Source organism: Elephas maximus, chromosome 16 (genome assembly GCF_024166365.1).
Source record: "Elephas maximus indicus isolate mEleMax1 chromosome 16, mEleMax1 primary haplotype, whole genome shotgun sequence".
NCBI lineage: Eukaryota > Metazoa > Chordata > Mammalia > Proboscidea > Elephantidae > Elephas > Elephas maximus.
Genome location: NC_064834.1, coordinates 14,475,950 through 14,488,954, shown reverse-complemented (window position 1 = coordinate 14,488,954; position 13,005 = coordinate 14,475,950). Strand labels below are relative to the sequence as shown.

At 40.4% G+C, this 13,005-nt stretch overlaps 1 protein-coding gene and 1 pseudogene across 3 annotated transcripts in view; both read right to left on the bottom strand.

Annotated features, from left to right (window-relative positions):
• Nucleotides 1-13,005, bottom strand: part of P4HA1 (prolyl 4-hydroxylase subunit alpha 1) — a 100,397-nt gene that overhangs the window by 19,289 nt on the left and 68,103 nt on the right. For all 3 annotated transcript variants that reach the window (XM_049854896.1, XM_049854895.1, XM_049854897.1), the window contains exon 10: nt 4,097-4,196. In XM_049854896.1, coding sequence (XP_049710853.1) covers nt 4,097-4,196 — 100 coding nt within the window. The remainder of the gene's footprint in view (nt 1-4,096; nt 4,197-13,005) is intronic.
• Nucleotides 4,292-10,252, bottom strand: LOC126059278 (enolase-phosphatase E1-like; annotated as a pseudogene).

The window sequence follows — 13,005 nt, the reverse complement described above, 5'->3', positions numbered from 1 at the left end:
GCTGGTGTATAGAAACCCAACTGATTTTTGTTGTTGACCTTGTACCCTGCAACTTGGCTAAATTCCTCTATTAGCTCTAGAATTTTTTTTGTGGACTCGCTGGAATTTTCTATATATAGGATTATGTCATCTGCCAATAAGAGATAATTCTACTTCTTTTCCAATCTTAATGCCTTTTATTTCTTTTTCTTTTCTTGTTTCCAGTTTCAAGGGGAAAACTGTTTTTCTCTATTAAGTATAATGTTGGCTGTTGGCTCTTCATATATGCCCTGAATCATATTGAGGAATTTTCCTTCTATTCCAGTCTTCTTTACAGTTTTCATCAAGAAACGGTGTTGGATTTCATCAAATGCTTTTTCTGTATCCATAGAGATGACCATGTTGTTCTACTGATGTGGTATATTAACTGATTTTCTAATGTTGAACCATCCCTGCATTCCTGGAATAAATACCACTTGGTCCTGGTATGGAAACCCTGGTGGCATAGTGGTTAAGAGTTCAGCTGCTAACCAAAAGGTCGGCAGTTCAAATCCACCAGGTGCTCCCTGGAAACCCTATGGAGCATTCTACCCTGTTGTATAGGGTCACTGCGAGTCGGAGTTGACTCAATGGCAACAGGCTTTTTTTTTTTTTTGGTCATGGTATATGACTCTTTTAATATGCTGTTGGATTCTGTTTGCTAGTATTTTGTTGAGGATGTTTGCATCTATATTCATAAGAGATATTGGCCTGTAGTTTCCTTTTTTTTTTTTTTCCCCTGTGTTGTCTCTGTCTGATTTGGGTGTCAGGGTGAGGTTTGCTTCATAGAATGAATTAGGGAATATTCCTTCCTTCTCTATCTTTTGTAAGAGTTTTGGTGTCAATTTTTCTCTAAATGTTTGGTAGACTTCCCCAGTGAAACTAGCTGGTCCAGGACTTTTTGTTGTTGTTGTTGTTGGGAGGTTTTTAATCACTGATTTGATATCTTCACTTGTTACGGGTCTGTTGAGACTTTCTATTTTCTCTGCCTTTTATATATTTTTTGTTAAAAAAACATGAAGGACAAAACATTTAGAATTATGAAGCATGAATACCTTATTCCTAGCCCTTATACTTGTCCATTCATTTCCTTTATTAGGGATCTTTCTTTTTATGTATAGCTTTGAATTACTTTCTAGTGTCTTTTTCCTTCCATCTACAGAACCCTCATTAGTATTTTTTGTAGGGACAGTCTGGTTGATATGAACTCTCAGCTTCTGTTTGTCTGGGAATGTTTTCATTTCATCCTCATTCTTGAAGGATAGTTCTTCTGGGTATAATATACCCAGTTTCTTGACAGTTCCTTCTTTCAGCACTTATTAAATATATCATTCCTTTGCCTTCTGGCCTCCAGTGTTTCTGAGGAGAAATTGGCCCTTACTCTTATTAGGGAGCCTTTGTGTGTGACTGTTTGCTTCTCACTACTTTCAGGATTCTCTCTTTACCTTTTTATTTTTGAGAGCCTAACTATGATGTGTGTTAGTGTAGATCTCTTTGGGTTTATCTTGCTTGGTGTTCTTTGATCTTCTTGGATTTGTAGATTCATGTTCTTCATTGGACTGGGGAAACTTTCTGTCATTATTTCTTCAGATATGCTTTGTCCCTTTTTCTCTCTCATCTCCTTCTGGAATTCCCATGACACATATATTAGGTCTCTTGTTGCTGTCCCATAATTCCGTTAAACTGTTTTTGTTGTTCTTCAGTGTCTGTAATTTTAACTATTTCATCCTCTAATTCATTGATTCTTTCTTTGACTGATTAGATCTATTGGTAAGTTCTCCTATTGTGTTTCTCATTTCAGTTACTATCCCTTTCAATTGCAATATCTCTTTTTTTTAGATCCTCATTTTGCTGGTGCATCGTTTTCCTAATTTCTTTTAGCTCTTTGTGTATGTTTTCCCTTAGTTCTTTAATTATATTTAATGTTACTGTATTACATTCTTCCATTTTTTTCCTTTTTTGGTCATCCTTACATCTGCTTTCACTCCCTTTGTCGTATTCATTTGTATGGACCATTGTTTCTCTGTTCTCTGTGTTCCTTGTGATCTTTTTGTTGGGGCACTGGAATTTTCGAGGGTGTAAACCTTCTCAGTTCTCCCCAGTATTCGGTAGTTTTGCCTGCATTACTTTCTGCAAAAAACTCTTAGGCAGGCAGCACCTCAGCTTTTGCTACTGTTTTCCATCCCTCTCTGTGATAGCTCCTTTTCCCTCACTGGTTTAATTAGGATTCAAAAGTTTTAGATCTCGGTTTTCAACTTTCAGTCTTTCCCAAACACATCAGAAAACATGCTGTGATCAATCTGTCTGCCAGATGGTACTGCCACTCAGGTGAGATATTGTGTACTAATCAATATGTCCACCAGGGGGCGAAGCCCACTCTCTCTGGTTATTACTCCCTTCCCTTCTGTTTCTGCAACCACATTTTTCAGTAGGAGAACCAACACCCAGCAAGCCCTCTTCCGGGTTGGCTATTGCCCTCTGGTTTTTCCCAAGTCTTCCTTCCCTGTCCTGTGGGGGCTGCTTCTATCTCAGCTGGCTTTCCGGGGAAGCACAAGCAGCCTTTCCTCTGTTTCAGGGAGAAGAGGGGCTAGCACTCCCCAGAGGAACCTCCAAGAGATCTGTCTTGGTTTCAGAGCCCCAGTAGCCCTGTGGAGGTTCGGGGGTGAGAAATCTCCTCTCTGGTGATCCTCCTCCTGTTTCCACTTTTGGGGACCTTCTGTAGGAGTTCATATCAGTCTAGCAGCTGACAGTTAATGGGTAAGGGTAGGACTGTCCTGCTCTACATGGGCCCTCAGGAAGCTCTGCCTTGTTTCTATCAGAACCTGCCCTATAGTATGCTGACTGCAAGTGTAGCCCTCACTCAAGATGCCTGCTTCCCAGCACACAGTAGGCTTTGTCAGCGGTCTTCAACACCAATCAGAAGGAGAAGCACACAGACCTATGCTGATCCCCAGGGAGGTCTGTCCTGTTGGCTTCAGAGGCCTGAGCTATGGGGTACACAAGGAGGGAGGCAGAGTGCTGGATATAGAAGCAGACTCCCCTGCAGTGGCCTTCTATAGCAGTCTGCAATACCCAGGCAACAAACAGTTAACCAGGATGGGGAGGGGTTGTCATGCTCCAGTTAGATTCCCTCAAATGTCTGCCTGGTTGCTATCAGTACCCTCTTGGTAGATTGCTGGCTGTGAACGCAGGCTCCACTCATGATGCCTGCTTCCTAGCACACAGCAACCTCAGTCAGCAATCCTCAGTGCTGACTGGAAGGGGAAGCAGGAAAACCCAAATTGATTCTTCAGGAGGTCTGCCCTGTTGGTTTCAAATGCCTGAGCTACAGGGTGCACAGGGAGGCAGGTAGAGTGTTGACTATGAGAGTGGACTCCACTGCATGGGGCCTTCTGTAGCAATTTGCAGTAGGCTTGTAGCCTACAGTGTCCGGGTGGGGGAGATGCTGGCACACTCAAAACAGAGCCCCAGGAAGGTCTGCCTTGTTGATTTTAGAGTACGAGCTTGCAGTCCTATCTCTTTGTACAGGCAGGGGGTGTGGCAGTTAGGGAAACAGGCTCTTTTTTTGGTAGCACTTCTCCAGTTCACAGCAGCCAGCAGCCTGGGGGTAGGGACAGTGAGTGGGAGAAGCAGGTTTTCCCACCGTATGCAACTTGTTGATTCATTGATCCTTGCCTGTCTGCGGTATCCCACTGCTTTCCTCTGTTTCCCAATTCAGGGTCCCTCAAAGCCAAGTGCTGTTTCCTTGTTCTATTTCTTGCTGTATATGTGGGGAGAGTTGGAACAATGGTCTGCTTATGCTACCATCTTCCCAGAATCAAGTTTTCAATGTTCTGGTCAAAAATTTGTTAAGTGTTACAGAACAATCATAATTTTTTCCATTGATTATTAAGATAGCTTTGTATGGTTTCAGCTTGCACAGTCACTTTTACAATCCCAACGTACCATGCAAACTGTGGACTACCTATAGTGTCAGGAAATTTCATCTGAAACATCTCTTGAGAAAGTGTAAAGACAATTTAAGGATAATATGATAACATACACTTTAAGGATAACATGATTGTACATGATTACCTACCTGTAATTCCTCTGCTGTGGAAACATCTAGTCCTGTTAGATCTTGTATTCTCATATTAATTCGAGATACCACAGGATTTTCATAGCCAGACAGCCAGGCACTAAGACCAAGAAGAAGATATTAGTTTTACTGAGAATATTTCAACATATGAAGACCAATAGTTACAATTTTTAAAACCCTAATATATAGGGCAATAAGCCTTTAACTAAAGGCATTTAGTTAATTTGCTTGTTTAAAGTGACTTTTACTAACAATTGTTATAAATTTTTAAAAGATAGCATATTCTGCAGTTAATAGAAAGAAAAAAACATAACTATAATCTCATTTATTACAGAGTTTTTATGAAAATAAAAAAAACCCGTTGCCATCGAATTGATTCCAATTCACAGCAACCCTACAGGACAGAGCAGAACTGCCCCACAGGGTTTTCAAAGACTGGCTGGTGGGTTTAAACTGCTGACCTTCTGGTTAGCAGCCAAGCTCTTAACCACTGTGTCACCAGGGTTCCTCTATGAAAATACAGTCAGGTTAATATAAGCAAGGTATTTAAGACCACCAACACTGAGAGTTTTTTAAAACTGTGTAAAGATATACACCAAACTGGGAAAAAAAACAAAAAAACTGTTCTAAGTAGAGTATAGGAATGGAATGGGGTCTTCAGCCAGATACTAGATAATGCTAATATTTTTATAAGAAAAAAATTGATGCATTATCTACTTAAATAAAAGTAAATTTTAAAAATGTACCCAAAAATACCCACTAGGATTGCTATAATCAAAAAGATGGACAATAACAAACGTTGGTGAGAATGTGAAGAAATTGGAACCCTCATACGTTGTTGATGGGAATGTAAAATGGTACAGTTGCTTTGGAACATAGTTTGGCATTTCCTCAAAAAGTTAAACGTACAGGTACTCTATGACCCAGAAATTCCATTCCTAGGTATATACCCAAGAAATTTTAATGAATAAAATGTGGTATATGCATACGGTAGAATATTATTCAAATATAAAAAGAAACAAAGTACTGATACACGCTACAACATGGATGAACCTTGAAAGCATTATGCTAAGTAAATGAAGCCAGATACAAAAGGCCATATATTACATGGTTCTATTTATACGAAATATCCAGAATAGGCAAATCCACACAGAGAAAAAATAGGTTAGTGGTTCCTAGGAGATGGGGCTCAAGGGAAAGGGGAGTGACTGCTAATAGTTGTGAGTTTTCTTTCTGGGGTGATGAAAACGTTCTGGAATTAGAAAATTAATGGTGGCAGCTACACAATGAAAACACTAAAGAACACTGAATTTTACACTTTAAGGGTCCCTGGTGGCGTAGTGGTTAAGAGTTTGGCTACTAACCAAAAGGTGGGCAGTTCAAATCCACCAGCTGCTCCTTGGAAACTCTACGGGGCAGTTCTACTCTGTCCTGTAGGATCACTATGAGTCGGGATCAACTCAACAGCAATGGGTTTGAGTTTGAGTTTGGTACACTTTAAAAGGGTGAATTTTATGGTATGAGAATTATATCTCAACAAAAAAAGTAATCAAAAATTCAACTTTATTCCCTTTATTCTCTCAATCTATCAGTCCTTTCTTTCTTCACTTTTCCTCTCATCAAGCTTTGATTCCATGATCCATGATTTCAACAACATTCTGGCTAAAAGTCTAAATTTATCTGTCTTTATAGGGTCGCTACAGGGTCGCTATGAGTCAGAATCAACTCGATGGCAGTGGGTTTCATATTTTTTTTTTTTACTCTGAGCTTATACCTGTGTCACCAAACCTTGCTGGAGGAAGTCACAAAATAAGGTAGATATATTCCACTGAAAATTCACAAATACCAACTTCAAATAGATTCTTACTCTTGCTCACTCCTTGCTCCACTTTCCATAAACCTCTGAATCCCAACCCAGCCCAGCCTCTCCCTCACAGAGAAAACAGAAACCATATAATCTACCTATACTTGCATCTCTCTGCTTATTCTAGTTTCTTATTCTACTTCCGGCAAAGGACAATTTTTTGCATTATCTAAGGCTAATTCTCTTGCTTAGATTCCATTACCTCCTCCTATTTCAGTAACAATAAATCATTGATTATCTGTTTTCCCTCTTATATAATTAACCTCTCCCTCTAAATAATTCTTCCCACTACTTTTAACTGGGCTTAAATCTCTCTTGGAATTGCTGGGTGGTGCAAAAGGTTAACACTCTTGGCTGCTAAATCAAAGTTGGAGGTTCTAGTCTATCCAGAGGCACCTGGGAAGAAAGGCCTGGCAATCTACTTACAAAAAATCAGTCATTGAAAACCCTGTGGAGCACAGTTCTGCTCTGATACATGTGGGGTACCCATGAGTCAAAGTTGACTTGTGGGCAAATTTTTTTTTTTTTGCCTCTCCCATTAAAAACTAAATAAATAAAAATTAAAAATTCTATTCCTCAGCTCCCTGTCTCACTCCATTTACCAAACTCTTTCTCCTTTCTTTTCAAGCCAACCTTTTCACAGACTCCTCACTTCTCAACTCATTCTAATCTAGCTTTAGTCCCTTATGAACCCATCAAAAATGTTCTTGCTACTGTCACCCATAACCCTACTGTGTTCCTAAATCTGATGACATTTTCCAGTTCTCATCTGTTAATCCCACATTGCCAGGTGTCACCACCACAGCTACATGCACTGGCCTCTAGAACAAGCTTTGGAAGAAACAAGATGTTGTTGGTTGAGCACTCAGTGCAATCTTTGGATAACTCTCGTTATCTACTTTGTGCCCAATCTGCAGAGTAACCATCAACAAGCTCAAGAATATCTCCCTTTGTAGAACGCTTAAATACTAGTTTCTACGTCTCTACACTCCCTAAAGAATACATACACACTTTCATTCCAATATCTCTATTTCCTGACTGCTGGAACTACATCTTTAAAGAAATCTGCTTTCATGCCCCACCTGTGAATGTTACCCTCCACATGTGGCCCCGCAGCTGTTTCGGACATCTGCCCGGATCATCTCTTACAGGTCACCTGCCCCATCCCCAGATGCTGTAGGGAACTGAACAGCCCCATCCAGGTGGGAATCTTCTTCAGCCTGTTTCCTCAAAAGACTGCGATCTTACTGGTACTTCTCCTTATCCTCCATGTGTCTTCTGATATTCTTTAACATTTAATTTAGTGTAAGGAAATAAAATTCCTTCATGAAAGCAATCAGGTTTATAGTACCTTCGATATCTAATAGGATCATAGTGACTTTGGTGGGCACTGAAAACACAACCATTTCCCTGCTACATGCTCTTACGGGAATCAGCTACTGGTAGGGAGGGCAGAAGGCTGCAGTGGCCACGGCCCAAAAACATCCTGAGTTTCCAACATACTTGCAAGAATCTTGTAACTGGTAATTATATGCAGCCTGAAGTGTGTCAGGGAGAGGCCACCTCTGCACACCTGGACATGGAAAAGGCAACTGCCCCAACATGCTTTTATAACAGTATGTATTCTTCCTCTGTAGCATTAATCATAGTAATAATTTTACATTAATTTATGTTATTTGACTAAGGTATGTCATCTTCATTTGACTACTACTTCCAAACACACTGCAGTTTTGTCTGTCGCTCACCATTATATCCACAGAACCTATTACAGTACCTGGCACATAGTAAAAAAAAAAGCACATAGTAGATTCTCAATAAATGTTTGTTGAATGAATGAACCCTGAAGACTTGTTAGAACTCATCCAAGATTTATCCTATTTTATCATACTTATTTGCCTGATGATCTCTTGCAAATTTATATGGGCCGTCTGAGTAGAATTCCTCAATGTTAAGAGAAATGGGAAGGATCAAAGAATTTTATTGTTGTAAAAGAGCTAGTTGATAAATATAGTGAGAACTTGCTTCTTCTAATTCTGACTGAGTTCCTGGTAGAACTAACCTGGTATGTCAATTTAACTCATTTCTGCTGGCAATAATTCCATGGATTTTTGAACTTTACAAGCAACCAGCTAATGACTTGACTTTTATAGGTAACTGCCTGGGTGGCAAAAGTGGCTGCTAACCTAAAGGTTAGTGGTTTGAACCCACCCAGCAGCTCTGTGGAAGAAAAGGCCTGATGAACTACTTCCATGAAGATTGCAAACCACTGCCATGGAGTCAATCCAACTCAAAGTGACCCTACAAGAAAGGGTAGAACTGCCCTGTAGGGGTTTCCAAGGCTGTAATCTTTACAGAAGCAGACGGCCACATCTTTCTGCCATGGAGCAGCTTATGGGTTCAAACCACCAACCTTTGGATTAGCAGCTGAACGCTCAACCGCTGTGCCAGTGGGCTCCTCCATAAAGATTACAGCCAAGAAAATCCTATGAAGCAGTTCTACTCTGTAGCACATGGGGTCACCATAAGTCAGGGGTTAACTGGACAGCAGCTAACATCAATAAGCAATGCAAGACTGGCAAGCATTCTAATAAAGCTTCAGACTAAACACATTCAAATGAAGATAACTGTTCCTATTCCATCCTGGAAACACCAACCACAAAGAACTTTGTTTGCTACTTCTAAAATCTTCAACTTCCCTCCCTACTACCACCAAATTGTAAGAATCTATTCCTATGTTCTTCTCTCCTACTTTAGTGGAAGCATTGTCATTCAGCCTTACAGAGGCTGACTTTTCTATGTATGCTTTTGAATCCACCCTTTCTAACTCCACAAACCTTACTCCAACAGTTACTGGAGTAAGTTATTTTTATTTTAAATCTCCTTCCTGCTAATGCTTGCTTACTCTTCAATCTGAATCTCTTGCCTACCAAGAAAAACACCTTCACTTTTGCAATTCTAGCAATTTACCACTCCAATTCTAGCAAATTACCACTCCAATCTTTCATTTACTTCTTTAAAATTACAAAGCAAGAAATGTTTGTTCTATTCAACAAACGAAATTCAAAAACTGGATATCCGTATGCAAAAGAAGGAAGTTGGACCCATATCTCACTATGTAAAAAATTAACTCAATATTGTTCAAAGATCTAAATGTAAGAGCTAAAACTATAAAACATAGGCATAAATCTTCATGACCATGGATCAGACAATGGTTTCTTGGATATGACACCAAAAGCAAAAGCAACTAAAGAGAAAATTGATAAACTGGACATTGCCAAAATTAAAAACTTTCGTGCTTCAAAGGACACCATTAAGGAAGGGAAAAGACAGCTCAAAGAAGGAGAGAAAAATTTTGCAAATCTTATGTCTGATAAGTGACTTGCATCTGAAACATATAAAGAACTATTACAACTCAATAATAAAAGGATAAATAACCCAATTTAAAAATGGGCAAAGGACCTGAATAGATGTTCTGCAGAGAAGATATACAAACGGCCAATAAGCACATGAAAAGATGCTTGACATTATTAGTCATCTGGCAAATGCCAATCAAAACCACAATGAGATACCACTTCACACCCACTAAGCCAAAAAACCAAACCAGTTGCTATAGAGCTAATTCTGACTCATGGCGACCCCACGTGTGTCAGGGTAGAAGTATGCGCCATAAAGTTTTCGATGGCTGATTTTTTGGAAGTAGACTGACAGGCCTTTCTTCTGAGGCAACTCTGGGTGGACTCAACCATCAACTTTTCAGTGAGTAGCTGAATGCATTAACTGTTTGCACCACCCAGGGACACCTCACACCCACTAGGATGGTTTTTATCAGAAAGATAAGAACAAGTGTTGGTAAGGATGTGGAGCAACTGGAACCCCTGTACACTGCTGGTGGGAATGTAAATTGGTACAGCTGCTTTGGAAAACAGTTTGGCAGTTCCTCAAACGGCTAAACATGGTTACCACTTATCCAGCAATTCCACTTCTAGATATTAAAAAAACCCAAACCCCCTGCTGTCAAGTCAATTCCGATTCATAGCTACCCTATAGGACAGAGTAGAACTGTCACATAGGGTTTCCAAGGAGCAGCTGGTGGATTCAAACTGTGAACCTTTTGGTTAGCAGCCACGCTCTTAACCACTGTGCCAGCAGAGCTCCAGTTCTAGATATATAACCCAATATTAAAACGTATGTTCATATAAAAACTTGTATATAAATGTCACAGCAGTATTCATAATAGTCAAAAAGTGGAAACAACCCATATGTCCACCAAACGATGAACGAATGAATAAAATATAGTATATCCACACAATGGAATGTTATTCAGCCATAAAAAAGAATGAAGTACTGACGTATGCTACAGCATGGATGAACCTTGAAAACATGCTAAGTGAAAGAAGCCATATACAAAAGGCGACATATTGTATGATTCCATTTATATGAAATGTCTAGAATAGGCAGATTCATAATGACAGAAAGTAGATTAGCGGTTGCCTAGGGCTGGAAAGGAATGTGGGGAGCGGACAGTTATGGCTAAGATGTGTGGATCCTTTTAGGGTAATAAAAATATTCTAAAATTGCTTGTGATAATGGATGCACAACTTGGTGAATGTACTAAAAATTACTGAATTGTACACTTTAAGTGGGTAAATTGTGTGCTATGTAAATTATATCTCAATAAAGCCATTAAAACAGAAATGATTATAAAAACTTTAAATAATACAGAAGTATATGAAGTCCTTTCCCTAGCCTCATTCCTTACAGGTAAATACTGTCGGTGGGTAAAAAAAAAATCTATCCTGTCAACATTTTTTTCCCCTTTGTATAAACAAACATACAAAGAGAATTATTAAAAAAAAAAAAAAAAAAGGACATGGATGAATCTGGAGAGCATTATGCTAAGTGAAATAAGTCACTCACAAAAGGACAAGTACTGAATGAGACCACTATTATAAATACTCATGAAAAGGTTTACACACAGAAAGAAACAATCTTTGATGGTTTCTAGGGAGGGGAGGGGCGGGGAAGGAAAAACACTAACTAGACAATAGATAGGTGATAACTTTGAGGAAGGGTAAGACAGTATACAATATTGGGGAAGTTAGCACAATTTGACCAAGGCATGGTCATGGAAGCTTCATAGACACATCCAAACTCCCTGAGGAACTGAATTACTGGGTGGAGAGCTGGAGACCATGGTCTTGGGGAACATCCAGCTCAACTGGCATAACACAGTTCATTAAAAAAAAATGTCCTACATCCTACTTTAAAGAATAACATCTGGAGTCTTAAAAGCTTGTGAGAGACCATGTAAGATACTCCACTGGTCCTACACCATCTGGAGCAAAGGAGAATGAAGAAAACCAAAGGCCGAAGGGAAAGATTAGTCCAAAGGACTAACGGGCCACAACCACCAGAGCCTTCACCAGACTGAGTCCAGCACAGTGAGATGGTGCCTAGCTACCACCACCGACTGCTCTGACAGGGATCACAACCGAGGGTCCTAGACAGAGCTGGAGAAAAATGTAGAACAAAATTATAACTCACACACACACACACCAGACTTACTGGTCTGATAGAGACTCAAGAAACCCTGAGAGTATGGCCCCCAGACACCCTTTTAACTCAGTAATGAAGTTACTCTTGAGATTCACCCTTCAGCCAAAGATCAGACAGGCCCATAAAACAAAACGAGACTCAATGGTCACACCAGCTCAGGGGCAAGGATGAGAGGGTAGGAGAGGACAGGAAAGCCAGTAACAGGGAACCAAAGGACAAAAAGAGAAAAGTATTGACATGTCGTGGGAATGGCAACCAATGTCACAAAACAATATGTATATTAACTGTTTAATGAGAAACTAATTTGCTCTGTAAACCTTCATCTGAAGCACAATTAAAAAAAAAAAAAGTAGACTTCTGGCCAACATGGCGCTATAGATGGAAGCACCAGGCCATCCCTCCATAGCAAAGACCAAAAAAACTAAGTAAAACAGAGACAAACGTCAATCCTGGAACCATAAGCGTCAGATGAAGAGATAAAGAACTCAGCCAAGCACTGAATGGAATAAGAAACTGACAGAGAACAGAGAGTGAGAAGAGATACATGCAGAGGTTCCCTATGAGCTTCTGAAGCATGGCTTTGCCATCTTGGACTCCTGTCAGGGATTGGCGGACAAAGAATATAGGAAAACACCTTCATGGAGCTCCCAGCAGGAGACAGAATACCTGGTAACCAGTAATACACGCTCTCTCACCTCTGGCCCTTCCTCCCCGTCCGTCACAGCCCGCTCGCTGCTCGACCTCCTCTGTTTCCCGCTGGCAGCAGTCTCTTGGCTGGGAGGCACTGGCTTCAGTCCCATGCTCTTTGATTCACCCCACCCACACTGGCCCACTCTAGGAGTGCCATTTGTTTGTTGCTGATATTGCTGCTTTTTCCTACTTCTTTTGGTTTCTTCCGTGCCTCTCACCACCTCCCCCTCCTTTCTCTCGAACACTTGGCTCCGTGTGCCATCTTTGCTTCTTGAAAAGCTGTGAAGCGCCGTGTGACTGGGGAACTGCTTCCCTGGCCCATGCTTCCACACTGGTGGGATCCCTGGGGCTTTTGTTGTTGTTGTTGTTTTGCTTTGTTCTGTCTTGTTTTGTTTGTCTCTTTGTTTTATTTTTCTTTTCATGGCTTGGGATCCCCTTCTAGCTGGGCTGTACTGTGTGGCTTGGAAGCTACTTCCCCCGTCTGCAAAGCCATGCCAGTGGGATTCCTGGAGGCATTTATTTTTTCTTTTTGTCTCCTTTTTACCTTTCTTCATTTCTCAATTTCTTGTCTCTATACTTACCTCCTTTTCCAGTCTCCTGAATACCTGGTACTGTGTGACATCTCTACCCCTCCTAGCTAGGTTGTACTGCACAGCCTGGGAACCACTTCCCCAGTCTCACTGCCGCACCAGTGAGATCCCTGGGGACTTGTCATTTATTTTTCTTTTTATTTCCTTTTCCTTTTTTAATCTGTTTTTATTTTTCTTCATTTCTCAGTTTCTCATCTCCCCACTCCAAT